The sequence below is a fragment of the Scophthalmus maximus genome, chromosome 18 (assembly GCF_022379125.1).
Source record: "Scophthalmus maximus strain ysfricsl-2021 chromosome 18, ASM2237912v1, whole genome shotgun sequence".
In the NCBI taxonomy this organism is placed as follows: domain Eukaryota; kingdom Metazoa; phylum Chordata; class Actinopteri; order Pleuronectiformes; family Scophthalmidae; genus Scophthalmus; species Scophthalmus maximus.
In genome coordinates, this window is record NC_061532.1 from 19,884,931 (window position 1) to 19,900,919 (window position 15,989).

General features: G+C 47.1%; 1 protein-coding gene across 13 annotated transcripts in view; it reads right to left on the bottom strand.

The window, feature by feature from the left end:
- Nucleotides 1–449: 449 nt before the first annotated feature.
- Nucleotides 450–15,989, bottom strand: part of nmbr (neuromedin B receptor) — a 30,752-nt gene continuing 15,212 nt past the window's right edge. For 2 of the 13 annotated variants that reach the window (XM_035617281.2, XM_047328605.1), the window contains exons 7-10: nt 11,218–11,359; nt 8,949–9,164; nt 5,484–5,722; nt 2,986–4,943 (exon numbers count right to left, since the gene is read on the bottom strand). In XM_035617281.2, coding sequence (XP_035473174.1) covers nt 4,775–4,943; nt 5,484–5,722; nt 8,949–9,164; nt 11,218–11,359 — 766 coding nt within the window. In that variant the 3' untranslated portion in view covers nt 2,986–4,774. Of the gene's footprint in view, nt 895–2,985; nt 4,944–5,483; nt 5,723–8,948; nt 9,165–11,217; nt 11,360–12,910; nt 15,580–15,989 lie in introns of those variants that run through there. The other 11 variants (XM_047328608.1, XM_047328606.1, XR_007030076.1 and 8 more) reach the window with 11 other exon arrangements.

Sequence of the window (15,989 nt, forward strand, 5' to 3'; positions counted from 1 at the left end):
CACACACACTCACACACACGCACACACACTCACACACACACACACACACACACACACACACACACACACACACACACACACACACGTCTTCAACTCATCTTCCGTTGCCCAGTTGTCTTTGTCTTATTATTATTAGTAACATATAGTTTCAATCTGTTGCTCTCATCCAATTGGCCAGCAGCGACCCTGACTCCAGGCGGACGTGGCCAGGCGGCGTCCTGCCCTGAGGACGTCCAGTTGGATGAGAGGGCAGCTGAAGAACGGCGTCTCAGACTTTGCCAGGCCGGATGTGAGCAGCAGCTTCATGAATCATCTTTCCTCCACTTCAACACAAATCAGAGCGTCACAGCTGCTGCTGACACACACTTTTTATTTCTGATGCGTTAAACTTCTCCTCTTGGTGCCGATCGTGAGGAGTGAGATGTAAAGCAGAGTCGGAGCTCAGTGAGGAATCTGAACAGGTTTTATTGATCAGAAACAACACAAATCATAAAGTTGTGCCAGCTGCACTCGCTCGCCTCCGTGGATCAATTCTGTCTTTTGGTGCCGAGTCAAAGTTTATTCTGCATTGTGGGTTTGTTTGCACCAGTGTGAGTTTAACATCATGTCTTATTATTATTATTATTATTAATAGCAGCTTCTGATTCTCTTGCCTGGATACAGTTTCTGTCGGACACGCGTTCACTATAGATTCAATCATATTTAATCGCATCAGACGAATCCAGTGTGAAATCCAGATCTGTGATTAGTGAGGGAGGATCTTTGGTGAATCACCGATGAGCTCCACGTGATCAACGACTGGAAGTGATCCGGTTCTGGTTTGTGTCTGTTCGATCGGATGATGAGAAGCTGGAAACCAAACTGTGACCACCAGCTTTCAAACGGTGATGATTTCTGGACAAAAAGAAAATCCACACGAATGTCATGGTTTAACTAGTAGAAGAGTGGAAGTGAACTTCTCCCCATGGTCTTACCTGTAGGTAAACAGGATGTGTACTGTACGTGTACAGTGACTCGAGATCATGAATCAGTTTTCAGTTCATGAGGACGCTGCAGCTCCGAGGAGCAGTTCACGCTTCAAAGACGTAAAACCACTGTAGTGACGATCGTGTCTGCTGACAGAAGTGATGGAGGCCTCGGACGCACGTGTATTAGTATTTATTGTCACTTTAGTACTGGTGAGTTTTTCTAATTCCCATCGGCCTCATGGTGTCCCTCTGTCACATGATGCTGCTGCATTCTGTCCATGTTGCCTAGCAACAGCAGCAGCAGCATCATTCTGATGAGCGTCCTCATGACTTCCCATGTCGGCACCATGAGCTCAACAGCTTCATATCCATCAGACGGCTCATTGGTGTCACATTGTTCCCGACTGTACACATTTGCATGAACGAGATGCAGACGATGACGGACATGAGAGAGAAGCAGCAGAGGAACAATTCTGTTCTCGCAAGACAGGAACGCTACGAGAGGTGAGTCGCTAACGAGAGGAGGGACGGACGAATGGACGAGGAGCGAGGGCGAAGAGAAACAAGACGAGTGCTCAGACTCTGTTTCCTACAGACCTGAATCCAGACCAGCGGCTACAGAACCCTGTTTAATGAAAATGATTCATATTTGACTTTATATTTTAAAAATCTTCACACAATTACTTCTGTCAAACAAGAATGGCTCCCGGTGGAGATCATACATCCACCAACGGCCAACTGCCTCCTTAAATCCCCCTATACGTATATCCTTAAATCCCCTTAAATCTCCTTAAATCCCCTTAAATCTCCTTAAATCCCCTTAAATCTCCTTAAATCCCCTTAAATCCCCATAAATCCCACCTGTGAGATTCAGTGTGTTATTCCTTTTTCTATTTTCACATTTGCCTTTAGAGGCAATATGATAAATAAGTTCCCTGTCTTTTTATCAGCTGACAAAATAAAAAAAACTTGATGTTTGACGGGCGATGATCAGCTTCACAGATCCACCGAGAGTATCGGTGTCTCAGGCGACATTGTCAACTGAACTTGTACGAAGGTTTTCACAACATTTCAAAACGCTTGTATTTTCACTTGACAATTCAAATTTGAGTTCTCGAAGAGTAAATCTGAGGATTGAAGGAATGAAAGAGGCATTGAGCGATTTGGAACCAATACAGTTCTTGTAAAGATCTGCAGGTCGGAGCTCCGGCCGACCGGTGCAGTCAAACCATGGACGACAACAAAGAGAGAAACAGTCAGTTTAAGAAAGACTTCAGGCGTCGATCATCCTCTGGGGATTATTTCATATTTCATGTTCATGTCGGAGTCGCTCTGTCTCTGTCCAGAGTGAACTGGTGCAGGACGAACACAAGAGCGAGTCATATACCCGGGGGTGAAACCTTCCAGCTGTCACACTGCGTTTCCTCATCACTCTTATCGTGGCCACAGGTCGATGGGTTGGTCTCTAATCAGAGAGCCGATTATCATTTTCAAGAGCCAGCGCTCGGCTAATTTTATGCTCAGATGGTCAAATTAAACAGTTGTGTTCATGTTTAATAACTGTTAGTCTCCACTCCGACCTCAGTGTCTCGGTTATGTTCCTGTTTGTTTCACATCATTTGCCAAATTTCCTTTAAATCCCATCAGTTTTGACATACCTTTCATTTTCCATTTTAGTGGTCGTTATGACCTGCATGGCTTCGGCTGCGGGGGGAACCCGAGGACCCCAGAGAACCGGGAGAACCCGTGAAGGCGACAGTGCTAACAACTACACCACTGTGTCGCCCTACCAAGGTTTTTAATTATATAACGTGTCCATATTGTGTTTTTTTTATACGATACAAGACACATCAATCAACAACAACATTAGTGACAGTGTCAGAAAAACGGAGGGTTTCAGACGCTCCCATCTGAGGAACCAGTCCTGGCTACTCGTGGTCTTGGCGGGGGCTAGCATAGCAAACCAGGTGGAGCAAGTTATCAGTAATTCGATAGCTTAGTTCGCAGGATAGCTAAATCAGAGCTGGTGGTCAGGACCAAGGTTTATCTCACGTTAGCCATACATTATTAGCATTATTACATTATTATTATTCTTGGCGGCGGCGGCGTGGCCATCTGCTGCCATGGACAACCAACAGAAGGCAGATTATCCCAACACATGACATACAGGTGATACTTTTTTTTTTTTCTGGTTGTAAGCAAATGTAGTCAGGATCTTTGAGTGTGTCTAGACATTAGCGTTATTGTGATATGAGACCAGAGTTATTGTGATTGACAGATCCGTGGATGGTTCCTTGGAAATATTTATGAAAAACACATTCCCACTGTTCTGTTATCAATGACCTACAATACGACCTGATTATGCAAGAATGACAAAGTCATTCATGGATTTCACAAATAGCAAACCCGACATAGCTGCACTGTAAAAATATACACCGTGTTGCACCTGTGGACGATACTCGGTTCAGCTACTTGTATCTTATTCTTCTGGTCTCGACCCAGAGTTCCATTGGGGCAGGAGGAGGTAGAGCGGGTCACCCACTAATCAGGAGGTGGATGGTTCAATCCCCGGCTCCTCCAGGCCGCTTGTCAAAGTTTCCTGGGGCAAGATACCGAAGTCCAAACTGTGTCTGAGTGAGACGTGTGGTAAAGGAGCTTGATAGACAGAAGCGCTGTATGAATGTGTGTGTGACTCGTAGTGAACGTGAAGACTAGACAAGAGTTACCGTTTGTAAATGCAGATCATAAACCAGAAGAGTCCGATTAGTGTGTCTCGCCTCAAGACTCTCAGCGACTGCCTCCCAGCCCAGTCGAGAGCCGTCCACGGTTTTAGGGCCGAGAGCCTTGAAGGTGTCGACTCTCGTAACAGCAGTCAGTCTCTCGGCTCAGGTCCCAGTCTTGCACCAGCACGATCCCATCATCTGCAAAAAAGTAAAGATGCGAGTCCTGAGAGAATCGTGCTGAGGCGTCTTCAGACAACGGCCGTGAGAAATGACTCAACAAACTGGTGACGCTGGCGCTGGAAGTACCAACACGACTCTGGCACCAGTTCGTTGAGGCTCAGGAAGCAGCAGTGATCCCAAGTCCCAACATGACGTATTCCTTTCATGGATCAAAAGCCTTCTACAAGTCTACCAAACCGGTGCGTTAGTTCACCAGTGGTTCACGAATATATCGTGTCCATGGTGGACAGAAAGTAACAGAGCATCAAACCAAACATTTACCAAAGATGTCGTCCTCCAGCCAAGGACAGGTTTTGGTTTACAAGGCTTAGTTCAGAGACGGAGACCATCCTGTATCCCAGCGGTGTCGTGCATTCAACAAAATGTCCTTGGATCAGACTCGCTCAGGTCTCCAGAGACGCTGCTCTGCAGCTCTTCCTCCTCATCGTCAGGCCGCAGACACAAACACAGTGGAGCTCCCTCTTCAGTGGATCGATACCGAGTCAACAAATACTTGAAAATGTCTTTTTAGATCAATCAAGCAATGAAGCATTCCAGCGCACTGGGCACAGAGAACCAGTCGGACTCGGACTCGTGGTTTCATTCAGCTTCCTGTGTAGGTTTTCCTACATATTCAGTAAGGTATCTACATTTATCAAGCACGTTTCAATAAATCTGGAGAGTTCCTGCTGTAGGAACCTGAAGCATTTCTGTTTTTGTTTTTGTCTCCTGTTCTGACCTTGTATTTTCCAAGAGGCACATTTTTGTTTGGTTGTTCAAGTTGAGGGTTGAGCTGATGAAGAGCAACATGTCTGCATCCGCTGGTGCGAGTTCCTCTTCCCCAACCTGAGATGAGGTGACACTTCACAGAGCCACTTCCTGTCTGCTGAAGCTGCCGTTGGCCACAGGGGCGATGGCGATGGCGGCGGCGGTGGGCGTGGTCTTCTTGATGGACGTGAGGCGGATGTGGGAGGTGCTGTGCATGTAGCTGGCCTGGCGCTCGGGGCGGTGACTTCTACCACATCGCAGCTGGCTGAGGAGGAAGCAGAGGAGAGGAAACTATGTCGTATTGTGTCTGTGTAGAGATACTGCATTTGGAAATGTCTGATGCGTTACTGTACATGAGAGGTACAACAGGTTCCAGTTATTACCTACATCAAGGAGCTGATTGTCACCGTTCGTTTGTTCGTTGACATCAGTCCTCTAACATTTAAATGATTTTTGGATACATATATATATATATATATATATATATATATATATATATATATATACTGTATATATAAGATTCAGATCATGTAAAAGAAAAGTCTGATCAATTTAAGCTCTAGATTTTCTCTTGAAATATTTGAACTCGAGTGAAATATTCTCGTGACTCAATGTCAAATTAGTTACAAGTCACAAGAGCAAACACGAAAGATGCTGCGTCCAAACCTGCGCGACTAACGCAACACGAAAACGTCGTCTGGCGTTTGGTGTGAACACACCTCGACATTTTTTCGTGTCGTGTATGTTTTTGTCTGAAATCTGTTTTTACTAACAACGCTGCATCCCGAGCACGTTATCTGCCGACCTGTTGAAGTGCCGGCGGAAGCTCTCGCTGAGCAGGTAGAGGGCGAAGGGGTTGACGCAGGACGAGGAGAAGCTGAGCACGCGGGCCAGCAGCGTGATGACAAGGTGGGCCAGCGACAGGTCCATCTGGTGGTAGTGGAAGGAGCGGTACATGTAGAGCACGTGGTTGGGGAACCAGCAGAGGGCGAACAGACCCACGAACACCAGCACGATCTTGGCCAGACGCTTCCTCGTCTCCATCTGCAGAGAAGCGAGTTAAAGGGTTTATGGATTAAAACCTCTACATCATGTTTTATTATTGACAAGATTCAGAGCAAAGTAAAAAGGCTTCAGAGCTTTTCATCAGTGGGAAACTGGTGAAAATCATAAATCACAAAAACAAATGTTGGGTCACAAAGAAGAGTTATCTGTGACTTCTTGAATCAGCAAAGCTTAGTGCTCATCATTCGCCGCATTCAGCTGGTAAATACACACATCTCAAAAACAGTTTGTTGGGTGAATAAAGAACTTAAAACATGGGGGGAAACGTGAACGGTTCCACATTCCTCCAAACGAGAAACATCTGAAGTGATGTGAAGGTTTGAGCCCACGAGAAGCTGAACCACGAGAGATGACTGGAGACTCACAGACTCTGTTACTTTACTCACAGACTCTTATTCTGAAGGAACACTGTCGTCACGCCAATGGGACTGGAGGTCCGACTCCCGCTGGGACCCGACTGACGGCTAAAAGCTTCGTCCAGACCAAACAGGCAAACATGCGTTTAGGTTCTGACCAGAGTGCCTGTGGGTCAGTCTCACCACTCAACATTTAATGGATACTTTCTTGGTCCACGTCCCGACAAACCAACCAACCAACCAACCAACCAACCAACCAACCAACAAGCCAACCATCCAACCAACCAACCAACCAACCAACAAGCCAACCAACCAACCAAAAAGCCAACAATTAACCAACCAACCAACCAACAAGCCAACCAACCAACCAACAAGCCAACAATTAACCAACCGACCAACCAGCCAACCAACCAACAAGCCAACAAGCCAACCAACCAACCAACCAACCAACCAGCCAACCAACCAACAAGCCGCCAAGCCAACCAACCAACCAACCAGCCAACCAACCAACAAGCCAACAAGCCAACCAACCAACCAACCAGCCAACCAACCAACAAGCCAACCAACCAACCAACCAGCCAACCAACCAACAAGCCAACAAGCCAACCAACCAACCAACCAGCCAACCAACCAACAAGCCAACCAACCAACCAACCAACCAACCAACCAACCAACCAGCCAACCAACCAACAAGCCAACAAGCCAACCAACCAACCAACCAGCCAACCAACCAACCAGCCAACCAACCAACCAACCAACAAGCCAACCAACCAACCAACAAGCCAACAAACGTCTGGAGGTGGAACAGAAACGTCCCTGGGGGAGTCGTGAGTGGAACCAGCTCATAATAAGTACGTGTATTGAATCGTCGGCTCAACGCGCGACGAGAAAAGACTTTTAGTTCCTCTTTGTTACGATACTTGTTATCATCTTGGATCTTTGGGAACTTTCTGCCTCGTCTGATTTCTGTTTCTGTCGTATTCTGGTCCTTTCTGCTGAGTAACTCATTTTTGATCCATCGTCTTTCAATCTTGAGTTTTGTTCTTCCTGTTTCACTCTGTGTTTACTCCCCTTCCACCTGTTGTCTTGTTGTTGCTCACGTCACGTCCTCCGTCACTTCCTCCGTCACTTCCTCCGTCAGTTCCCCTCTGATGTTCCTGCTCTGATCCCGTCCATGTTCCTGAGTTGAGACTGAATCCGAACAAATGTCTTTGTGTTTGAATAAGTACAGTTGTTGTTTCTTTATTTATATATATATATATACATATATACATATATATGTATATATATATATCCTCCTGTCCCGTCTGTGTTCTGGGGTCAGTGCAACAACAGGATTGGCTCGAGGTCTGTCCATTTCCATGACGTTACTCTTCCATCCAGGATTGTTGAAGTGGATCTCCTCCTCGCGTCCCTGGTTTGACCTCGTCAGGCAGACGCTCGATTGGTCGCTGTCTGCACGGGAGCGTTCAACTGGAAGTGCTTCTCCGTGTACACACACGTGGCAGCTGACGGACGATGCTCTTGTTTCTGTTTGCACGCTTCACTTTCGTCTCAGGAGTAGAAAATCATTTCTACCTCATTTCCTTCAACCTTGGATCTTGAGCAAAGTAAATTAAACCACATGGTTTTCAAATTGCACACGAAAAATGAAGTCGTGTCCATGAAATTCTACAAAATAAAACATTAAACACACGGTTGAAAGCTGAGAGTGAAGATTCTGCCTCTGTTGATTTCAGATGGCAACGAAGTGTAAATAGTTAATAAAAGCATAATGTTACGGTTTCATTTCTCTACATATTGGAAGCTCATGATAAATGTGATGTCATAGAAGTGAATCTTCAAAAAGGAACAAAACTTTACGGTTAAGCTTCGATTTCTGCCGCGATGGTTGAGTCTCGGCTTACGCTACATGCTACATGCTACATGCTACATGCTACATGCTTTCTGCAGCCATAGGGACAAAACCTGTACCAGACACACACACACACACGTACTTCTTTGTTTAACACTTCTTTTTATTTCAAACCGGTTCTCTGGTTGTTGCGGCCTAGAAATGAACCACGTGTCAATTGAAGTTCTGTCAGTAATTCAGATTATTATAATTATTTGCTGATGGTTAAATGCACCAATCAGAGACGTGAGTCTATAACTTGCTGTGTAGAATCACATGGTTTGACCCTGTGACATCATGTGTGGGCGTGTGTGTGTGCGTGTGCGTGTGCGTGTGCGTGTGCGTGTGCGTGTGTCCTCTCTAATGTGTTTTTTATCTCTGGGACATAATGAATCGTCTCTGGCCTCAGATTCGATTCTGGACGTGTCTGGTATTGATGTGCGGCGTCTGCGGTTAATGGAGCACTTGGCTCTCGGCCTCTGAAGATGTGAAGATACGGCGCCGAGTGATGAGGAGGCGTGGCTCCCCGTGAGGAGGCGGATGCAGCAGTAATGGGACGAATCAGATGACACACGCGATGTGACATGTGGAGCCGACATGGGGGAGGAAGACTTGAGAATATATTTACTGTAGTCACCGGCATCATCCATCCATCATCATCATCATCATCCATCCATCATCATCATCATCATCCATCCATCATCATCATCATCATCCATCGATCATCATCATCATCATCATCATCATCATCACCATCATCATCATCATCATCATCACCATCACCATCATCATCATCATCATCACCATCATCATCATCATCATCATCACCACCATCATCATCATCATCATCATCATCGTCACCATCATCACCATCATCATCATCATCATCACCATCATCATCATCATCATCATCACCATCATCACCATCATCATCGTCATCATCACCACGGGTCACCTGTCTCTTGGTGTGCTCGCTGACCTCGCCCGGCATGTCGTGGGCGCTCTTGATGAGTGTGCGGGCGATGTGGTAGTAATACACGGAGATGATGGTGAGAGGAACCAGGAAGTAAACCAGGAAGATCATCACCGAGTGGATCTTTGGATGCATCTGATTGGACAGCGGGTACGGAACGCAGTTCACAAAGGTGATGTTGGAGTGTTCCCTGTGACCCTGAGAGGAGGAGGAGAGGAGAGGAGACAAGAGAGGAGACAAGAGAGGAGACAAGAGAGGAAACAAGAGAGGAAACAAGAGAGGAAACAAGAGAGGAGAGGAGACAAGAGAGGAAACAAGAGAGGAAACAAGAGAGGAAACAAGAGAGGAGAGGAGACAAGAGAGGAAACAAGAGAGGAGACAAGAGAGGAAACAAGAGAGGAGAGGAGACAAGAGAGGAAACAAGAGAGGAAACAAGAGAGGAAACAAGAGAGGAGAGGAGACAAGAGAGGAAACAAGAGAGGAAACAAGAGAGGAAACAAGAGAGGAGAGGAGACAAGAGAGGAAACAAGAGAGGAGAGGAGACAAGAGAGGAAACAAGAGAGGAAACAAGAGAGGAAACAAGAGAGGAGACAAGAGAGGAAACAAGAGAGGAGAGGAGACAAGAGAGGAAACAAGAGAGGAGACAAGAGAGGAAACAAGAGAGGAGAGGAGACAAGAGAGGAAACAAGAGAGGAGACAAGAGAGGAGACAAGAGAGGAAACAAGAGAGGAGACAAGGGAGGAGAGGAGACAAGAGAGGAGACAAGAGAGGAAACAAGAGAGGAAACAAGAGAGGAAACAAGAGAGGAGAGGAGACAAGAGAGGAAACAAGAGAGGAGACAAGAGAGGAGACAAGAGAGGAAACAAGAGAGGAGACAAGAGAGGAGACAAGAGAGGAAACAAGAGAGGAAACAAGAGAGGAAACAAGAGAGGAAACAAGAGAGGAAACAAGAGAGGAGAGGAGACAAGAGAGGAAACAAGAGAGGAGACAAGAGAGGAAACAAGAGAGGAAACAAGAGAGGAGACAAGGGAGGAGAGGAGACAAGAGAGGAAACAAGAGAGGAAACAAGAGAGGAAACAAGAGAGGAAACAAGGGAGGAAACAAGAGAGGAAACAAGAGAGGAAACAAGAGAGGAAACAAGAGAGGAGACAAGAGAGGAGACAAGGGAGGAAACAAGAGAGGAGACAAGAGAGGAAACAAGAGAGGAGACAAGAGAGGAAACAAGAGAGGAAACAAGAGAGGAAACAAGAGAGGAGACAAGAGAGGAGACAAGAGAGGAAACAAGGGAGGAAACAAGAGAGGAGACAAGAGAGGAAACAAGAGAGGAAACAAGGGAGGAAACAAGAGAGGAGACAAGAGAGGAGACAAGAGAGGAAACAAGAGAGGAAACAAGGGAGGAAACAAGAGAGGAAACAAGAGAGGAAACAAGAGAGGAAACAAGAGAGGAAACAAGAGAGGAAACAAGAGAGGAAACAAGAGAGGAAACAAGAGAGGAAACAAGAGAGGAAACAAGGGAGGAAACAAGAGAGGAAACAAGAGAGGAAACAAGAGAGGAAACAAGAGAGGAAACAAGAGAGGAAACAAGAGAGGAGACAAGAGAGGAAACAAGAGAGGAAACAAGAGAGGAAACAAGGGAGGAAACAAGAGAGGAAACAAGAGAGGAAACAAGAGAGGAAACAAGAGAGGAAACAAGAGAGGAAACAAGAGAGGAAACAAGAGAGGAAACAAGAGAGGAAACAAGAGAGGAAACAAGAGAGGAAACAAGAGAGGAAACAAGAGAGGAGACAAGAGAGGAAACAAGAGAGGAAACAAGAGAGGAAACAAGAGAGGAAACAAGGGAGGAAACAAGGGAGGAAACAAGGGAGGAAACAAGAGAGGAAAGGAGAAAATTTAAAGTCAAGAGAAAAGAAGAAGAGAGAGAGGATGGGTTGAGGAGAGAAGGGAGGAGAGTAAATGAGAAGCAGGGAGAGGAGGAGGAAAGAGAGGGAAGAAATAAAAACGAGGAAGAGGAGAAGATGGCGAAAGGAGAAACAGAGTGGAAAGAAAAGGATTGAACGACAAGAGAGGAGGAAACAGAAAGAAAGAGAGAAAGAGTTGAGCGGGTAAAAGACGAGAGAAAGAGAAACGAATCATTCAAACCACATGAAGAGAAAAGATCTAACCACACCCCTCCACCAATCAGCTCCAAGCGTTCATCATCACACACACACACACACACACTCGTCCGATGCAGTTTCACAGCGTGCGTCACCTGCATGGCGACGACCTGGGAGAAGACGGCCTCGGGGACGGCGAGCAGGACGGACAGCAGCCAGATGGAAACGGCCTTCAGACACGTCCAGAAGACGGCGCCGGACGTCTGGATGTCCATCGGGTTCACGATCGCCTTGTACCTGTCGCCGACGGAGGGCGAGAGAGAGAGGAGACATCCAGTGATATTCACAGTCCGTGTAACCTGGCAACAGGCAAATGTTACTGTAGCTGTGAAGAAGGGGGGCTGTGATTGGCTGAGACAACACGTGTCGTTGTCACCAGATGAAGTCAATCGACCGAGTCGTCAGTATGTGGCACCAATGATAAGAGCCGGTCGAAAGGAGCTTCGGCGCCTCCTATCTTAGCTCCTTTAGCGACCCACACCTGTGTTCTGTGTCCTGACCAGCAGGGGGCGACTCTGTGAGAGCGTGACGCGACTTCTCACTCCATTCATAACGTCAGTAAAACTTTTTCCTGAGGAGTTCATGGTTCGATCTCTAGTTTCAAGTCTTCTTCAATCCAGCATGATGTTCATTTCAGGCCACGCCCCCCAAATGTGGTTACTTCTGGTTTCAAACAAACTAAAATGGCGCTGAAGAAAATGCGTCTAAATGGCCGCTCACAAACGAACGGACGACGTGACGGAGGCCTGATCTTTTTGGTCTTGTTCTCCAGACCTGCCGACGAAAGGAGAATTTCTTTGCGCGCAGCCGGACTCTGCTGGTCAGTTCCCATGGTGCATTGCTGCTTTGACCCTTCACCTCCTGGAGGAGAAGCTCAAGCAGCTCCATTCATTTTCTTCATGGACCAATCTGCGTCTCATTATTCCGCAGCAGCGTTGGAGATATGGACTCAGGCCACTTGGTTAATAACCGTAATGAAAAACAAACCTTTTATCACACTTCAGATTTTCTGCTGGGATAAAAAACGTAAATCATCTCCATAATTATATCCATTATTTTTCTTTTCTGACAGCGTTAGTGGTTCCAGGCTCTTTGTCGTCACATTAATCATCGAGCTGCATTTAGAATCGGACCAGACGAGGTGCGTCTGTTTAACACTTTAATCTTTACAAATGTCTCTACTGACACATTACGATAACATTCACTCAATACATTTTCCTTGTTTTTAAAAATTCATATAAATCTTATTATGCTCATATCCAGGTTCATTAAAAAGGCGACAAACTGCATCACACTCGTCACCACTGTGTGATGTCATCTGAGCTGTAAATTACAAATTTTTGATTTGTTGATTTTTTTCTGATTTGTTGCATTTTTTGATTTGTTTATGTTTTTTTGATTTGTGTTTTTCGATTTTTTGTAATTTTTTTTCTATTGGTAGTTATGGTTGTGCACTTCAGATCCACCGTATTAAATAGATGAAGACCACGGCCACAATCAGGGCCGGTCACCGATTCTGATCAATAAAACAAAAGGCGTAAGTTTGAAAAAGAGTCAAAATTATCAAACAGAGATTACTTGAGTGAGTTTTTAATTTTCAGCAAAGACGACCTGAATCAACAGCGTGTGGATTCATCCGCCGCTGGAAATAGTCCCCAACAAATTCTCTGTTTCCTCCTGTGAGTTTGATTTGAAAATATTCAGTGAGCGTCTGTTTTGTGTGTGTGTGTGTGTGTGTGTGTGTGTGTGTGTGTGTGTGTGTGTGTGTGTGTGTGTGTGAATTCATACCTGCTTCACTGGTCAGAGAGTCTGGTTATACAATTATTCAGTGAAAGTTGAGATGGAGCGCTTCACATTCACGTCAGGAAGAATCCCTCACTCACAGCGACTGTTGAATAAAAGTGGACTGTGTGTGGAAAGTGTGTGAAGCCTGTGTTCTGTGTCCTGACCAGCAGAGGGCGACTGTGACAACACGACTGGACTTCTCACTCGATTCATAACATCAGTAAAACATTTTATGGTTCAATCTCTAGTATTAAGTCTTCATATTGTACATCATGGTCCAGTTACAGTCTCATAGACCATTAAGCACCAGACGTGATTGACAGCTGGTTACGTCCAATGGGGGCAGGTCCATGTGGATGAGCTCTCAGTCAGGCCACGCCCCCTGCTCCTCCAAATATGGCACTTCTGGCTTTTAAAAAAACGAGATGGCACCGAACAAAATGCTAAACTGTGACATCACGACAATCTCTCTACTGTCTTTAAGTTTGCTCTGTGTGTGTGTGTGTGTGTGTGTGTGTGTGTGTGTGTGTGTGCGTGGCGGTGGGCGTGGTCTTCCTGGGTTCCTGGCTGTGTATAATACTACACACACACACACACACACACACACACACACACACACACACGACTACATGTTGCATTCAAGGGCTTCGTCTTCAATGGTCACCCGCCCCCACCAGCACCTGTTGCCATGGCTACCGATCTGGTGCAAACCTACAGAGTAGTTGGTTTTTTTTGTCCTTTTTGAAAAACACATTTTTTGTAGAGAAAGCCTCCGTCACTGAGTCATGATCGCAGCGTCTCTCTCCCTCGTGAAGTGTGAGATCTTCTCGACCGAGCGGACGCCGAGTCAGGAGTCGGCCTGGCGACCGGAGGACGCCTCTCGCCTTCGCTTACGGGGTTTTCTACTTTTAAAGAGAAAGAAAAACATGTAGACGCAGAAATGGAAACAGAGGCGGTGATGAAACAAGGAGAGAAATAACGGATCGATGGTGAAAACTGCAGAAGTGACACTTTGATTTCACAAGAAGGAAACAGTTCCTCTCTCCATCGATCGCCCGTGAGTGTCCAGTCACTTCTGCTCCTCCTCTCCTCATTCACCTCTTCCACTTCCCGTCTGTGGTCTTCTTCCTTCCTCCTCACATCTCCTGCTCCACATCTCTCGTTCTTCCCTTTCACTCCCTTTTCCTGCCCGGACCATGTGACCTCTGACCCCTGACTTCTGCTCCTGGTTGCTCACGGCGACGGGTTGGTCGTCGTCTGTGTGTTTTCTGTTGACGGTGACCTGCTTCTCTGCAGGAGGACGATGGACGTCTGTTCTCACAGGGAGACTTTCCCAGAAGGGAAATGTGTCTTTATATAATAAATGATGATAAATCTATATCACAACAACTCCGTCGAGTCCGTCAAGCTGCACCAACTCGCTGCTCCGACATCTCACCACTTCACCAACTTCCTGTCTACGCCTGAGTGGTCAGGTGTCGTGTGTTTACAGGTGTGATTTAGTTTTAACACTCAAACCGTATATTGGTGTGGACGTAACCTGAGGAGGATCCTCGTGCCTCTTCTTCCCTCTTCAGACTCTCAGAGACGAGGAGGCCCGGAGGTCCCGTCCCCGTCGGACCGCCTGCTCACAGACGGGTCGCCACCCACGTGGAGCTTGGCAGGTGTCTGTGTGCACCATGTTGACAGGAAGTGATCGGGCTCCTGCCGCCGCGCCAATCACGATGCTAATGAGGCGCGTGCTAATCGAGGACCTTCAGGCCAGTTAGGACCCGTTAAGGGCTCGTTAGAGGCTCTTAGTGTCGTCAGAGGCTCATTAGGTTCCATCAGGGTCCGGCTCGCCGCCGCACTGCTGCCCGCGGCCGCGCAATCAGGAAATGAGATTCCCCGTTAACGAGCTGGTCACGCTGCTTCAGAGGAACGACGGTCAACACACAGCGGCCGGCGGAGCGGGAAGAGGAGTCTGATGTCACACAGCGGAGCGAGGAAATGAAAACCACTCATTCACTCAGAACCCGGGGTTCTGTCCCGGACCTCCGTCCCACGGGAGGAGGCCGGAGACAGATCACTGCTCGTTTCCCGTTTCCTACGGTCGGCGAACGAAATCTTTCCCTGATCGTAACCGAGTTGTTTGGGCCGGAGAGACGTTCTCTGCTCGTCGTCTGGTGCAGAACTCCTCAGTGCAGCGTCACGCTGCTGCGACGGGAAACGGCTCCGGATGGATGCAGCAGAGCGAGACACGTGCTCTTCTTGGTGTCGACACGCTCGTCCTCTGGTGACCACGTTACCCACAGTGCAACTGGGTTCCACTGAAGTCGATGACTGGAGCTTCAGTTCACGCGACGACGACCGGGTCTCGGTCCACGTGGACCCAGAACGTCACTCGTCCATCTCAGATGGATGTTGTGCTTGTTGATCTGAAGCGATGGGGAGAGAACGTGAGAAGACGGAACACGACGACGTCCTGCTGCTGCATTAATGCGCAGCTGGTTGTTCGCATGGAAAGGTCAAGATCTGAGTTTACACTGCGACGCGCTGAAGATCTCAGCTGCTGCCATGCATAAGACATAATGTACTGACCTTTACCACACACACACACAGAGAACACACACACACACACACACACACACACACAGAACACACACACACACAGAACACACACACACACACACACACACACACACACACACACACACACACACACACACAGACACACAGACACACACACACACACACACAGAGAACACACACACACAGACACACACACACACAGACACACACACACACACACACACACACACACACACACACACACACACACACAGACACACAGACACACACACACACACACACAGAGAACACACACACAGAGAACACACACACACACACACACACACACAGAGAACACACACACACACACACACAGAGAACACACACACACACACACACACACACACACACACACAGAACACACACACACGCACACACACACACACACACACACAGCGAACACACACACGCACAGCGAACACACACACACACACACACACACACACACACACACACACACGCGCGATGTTTC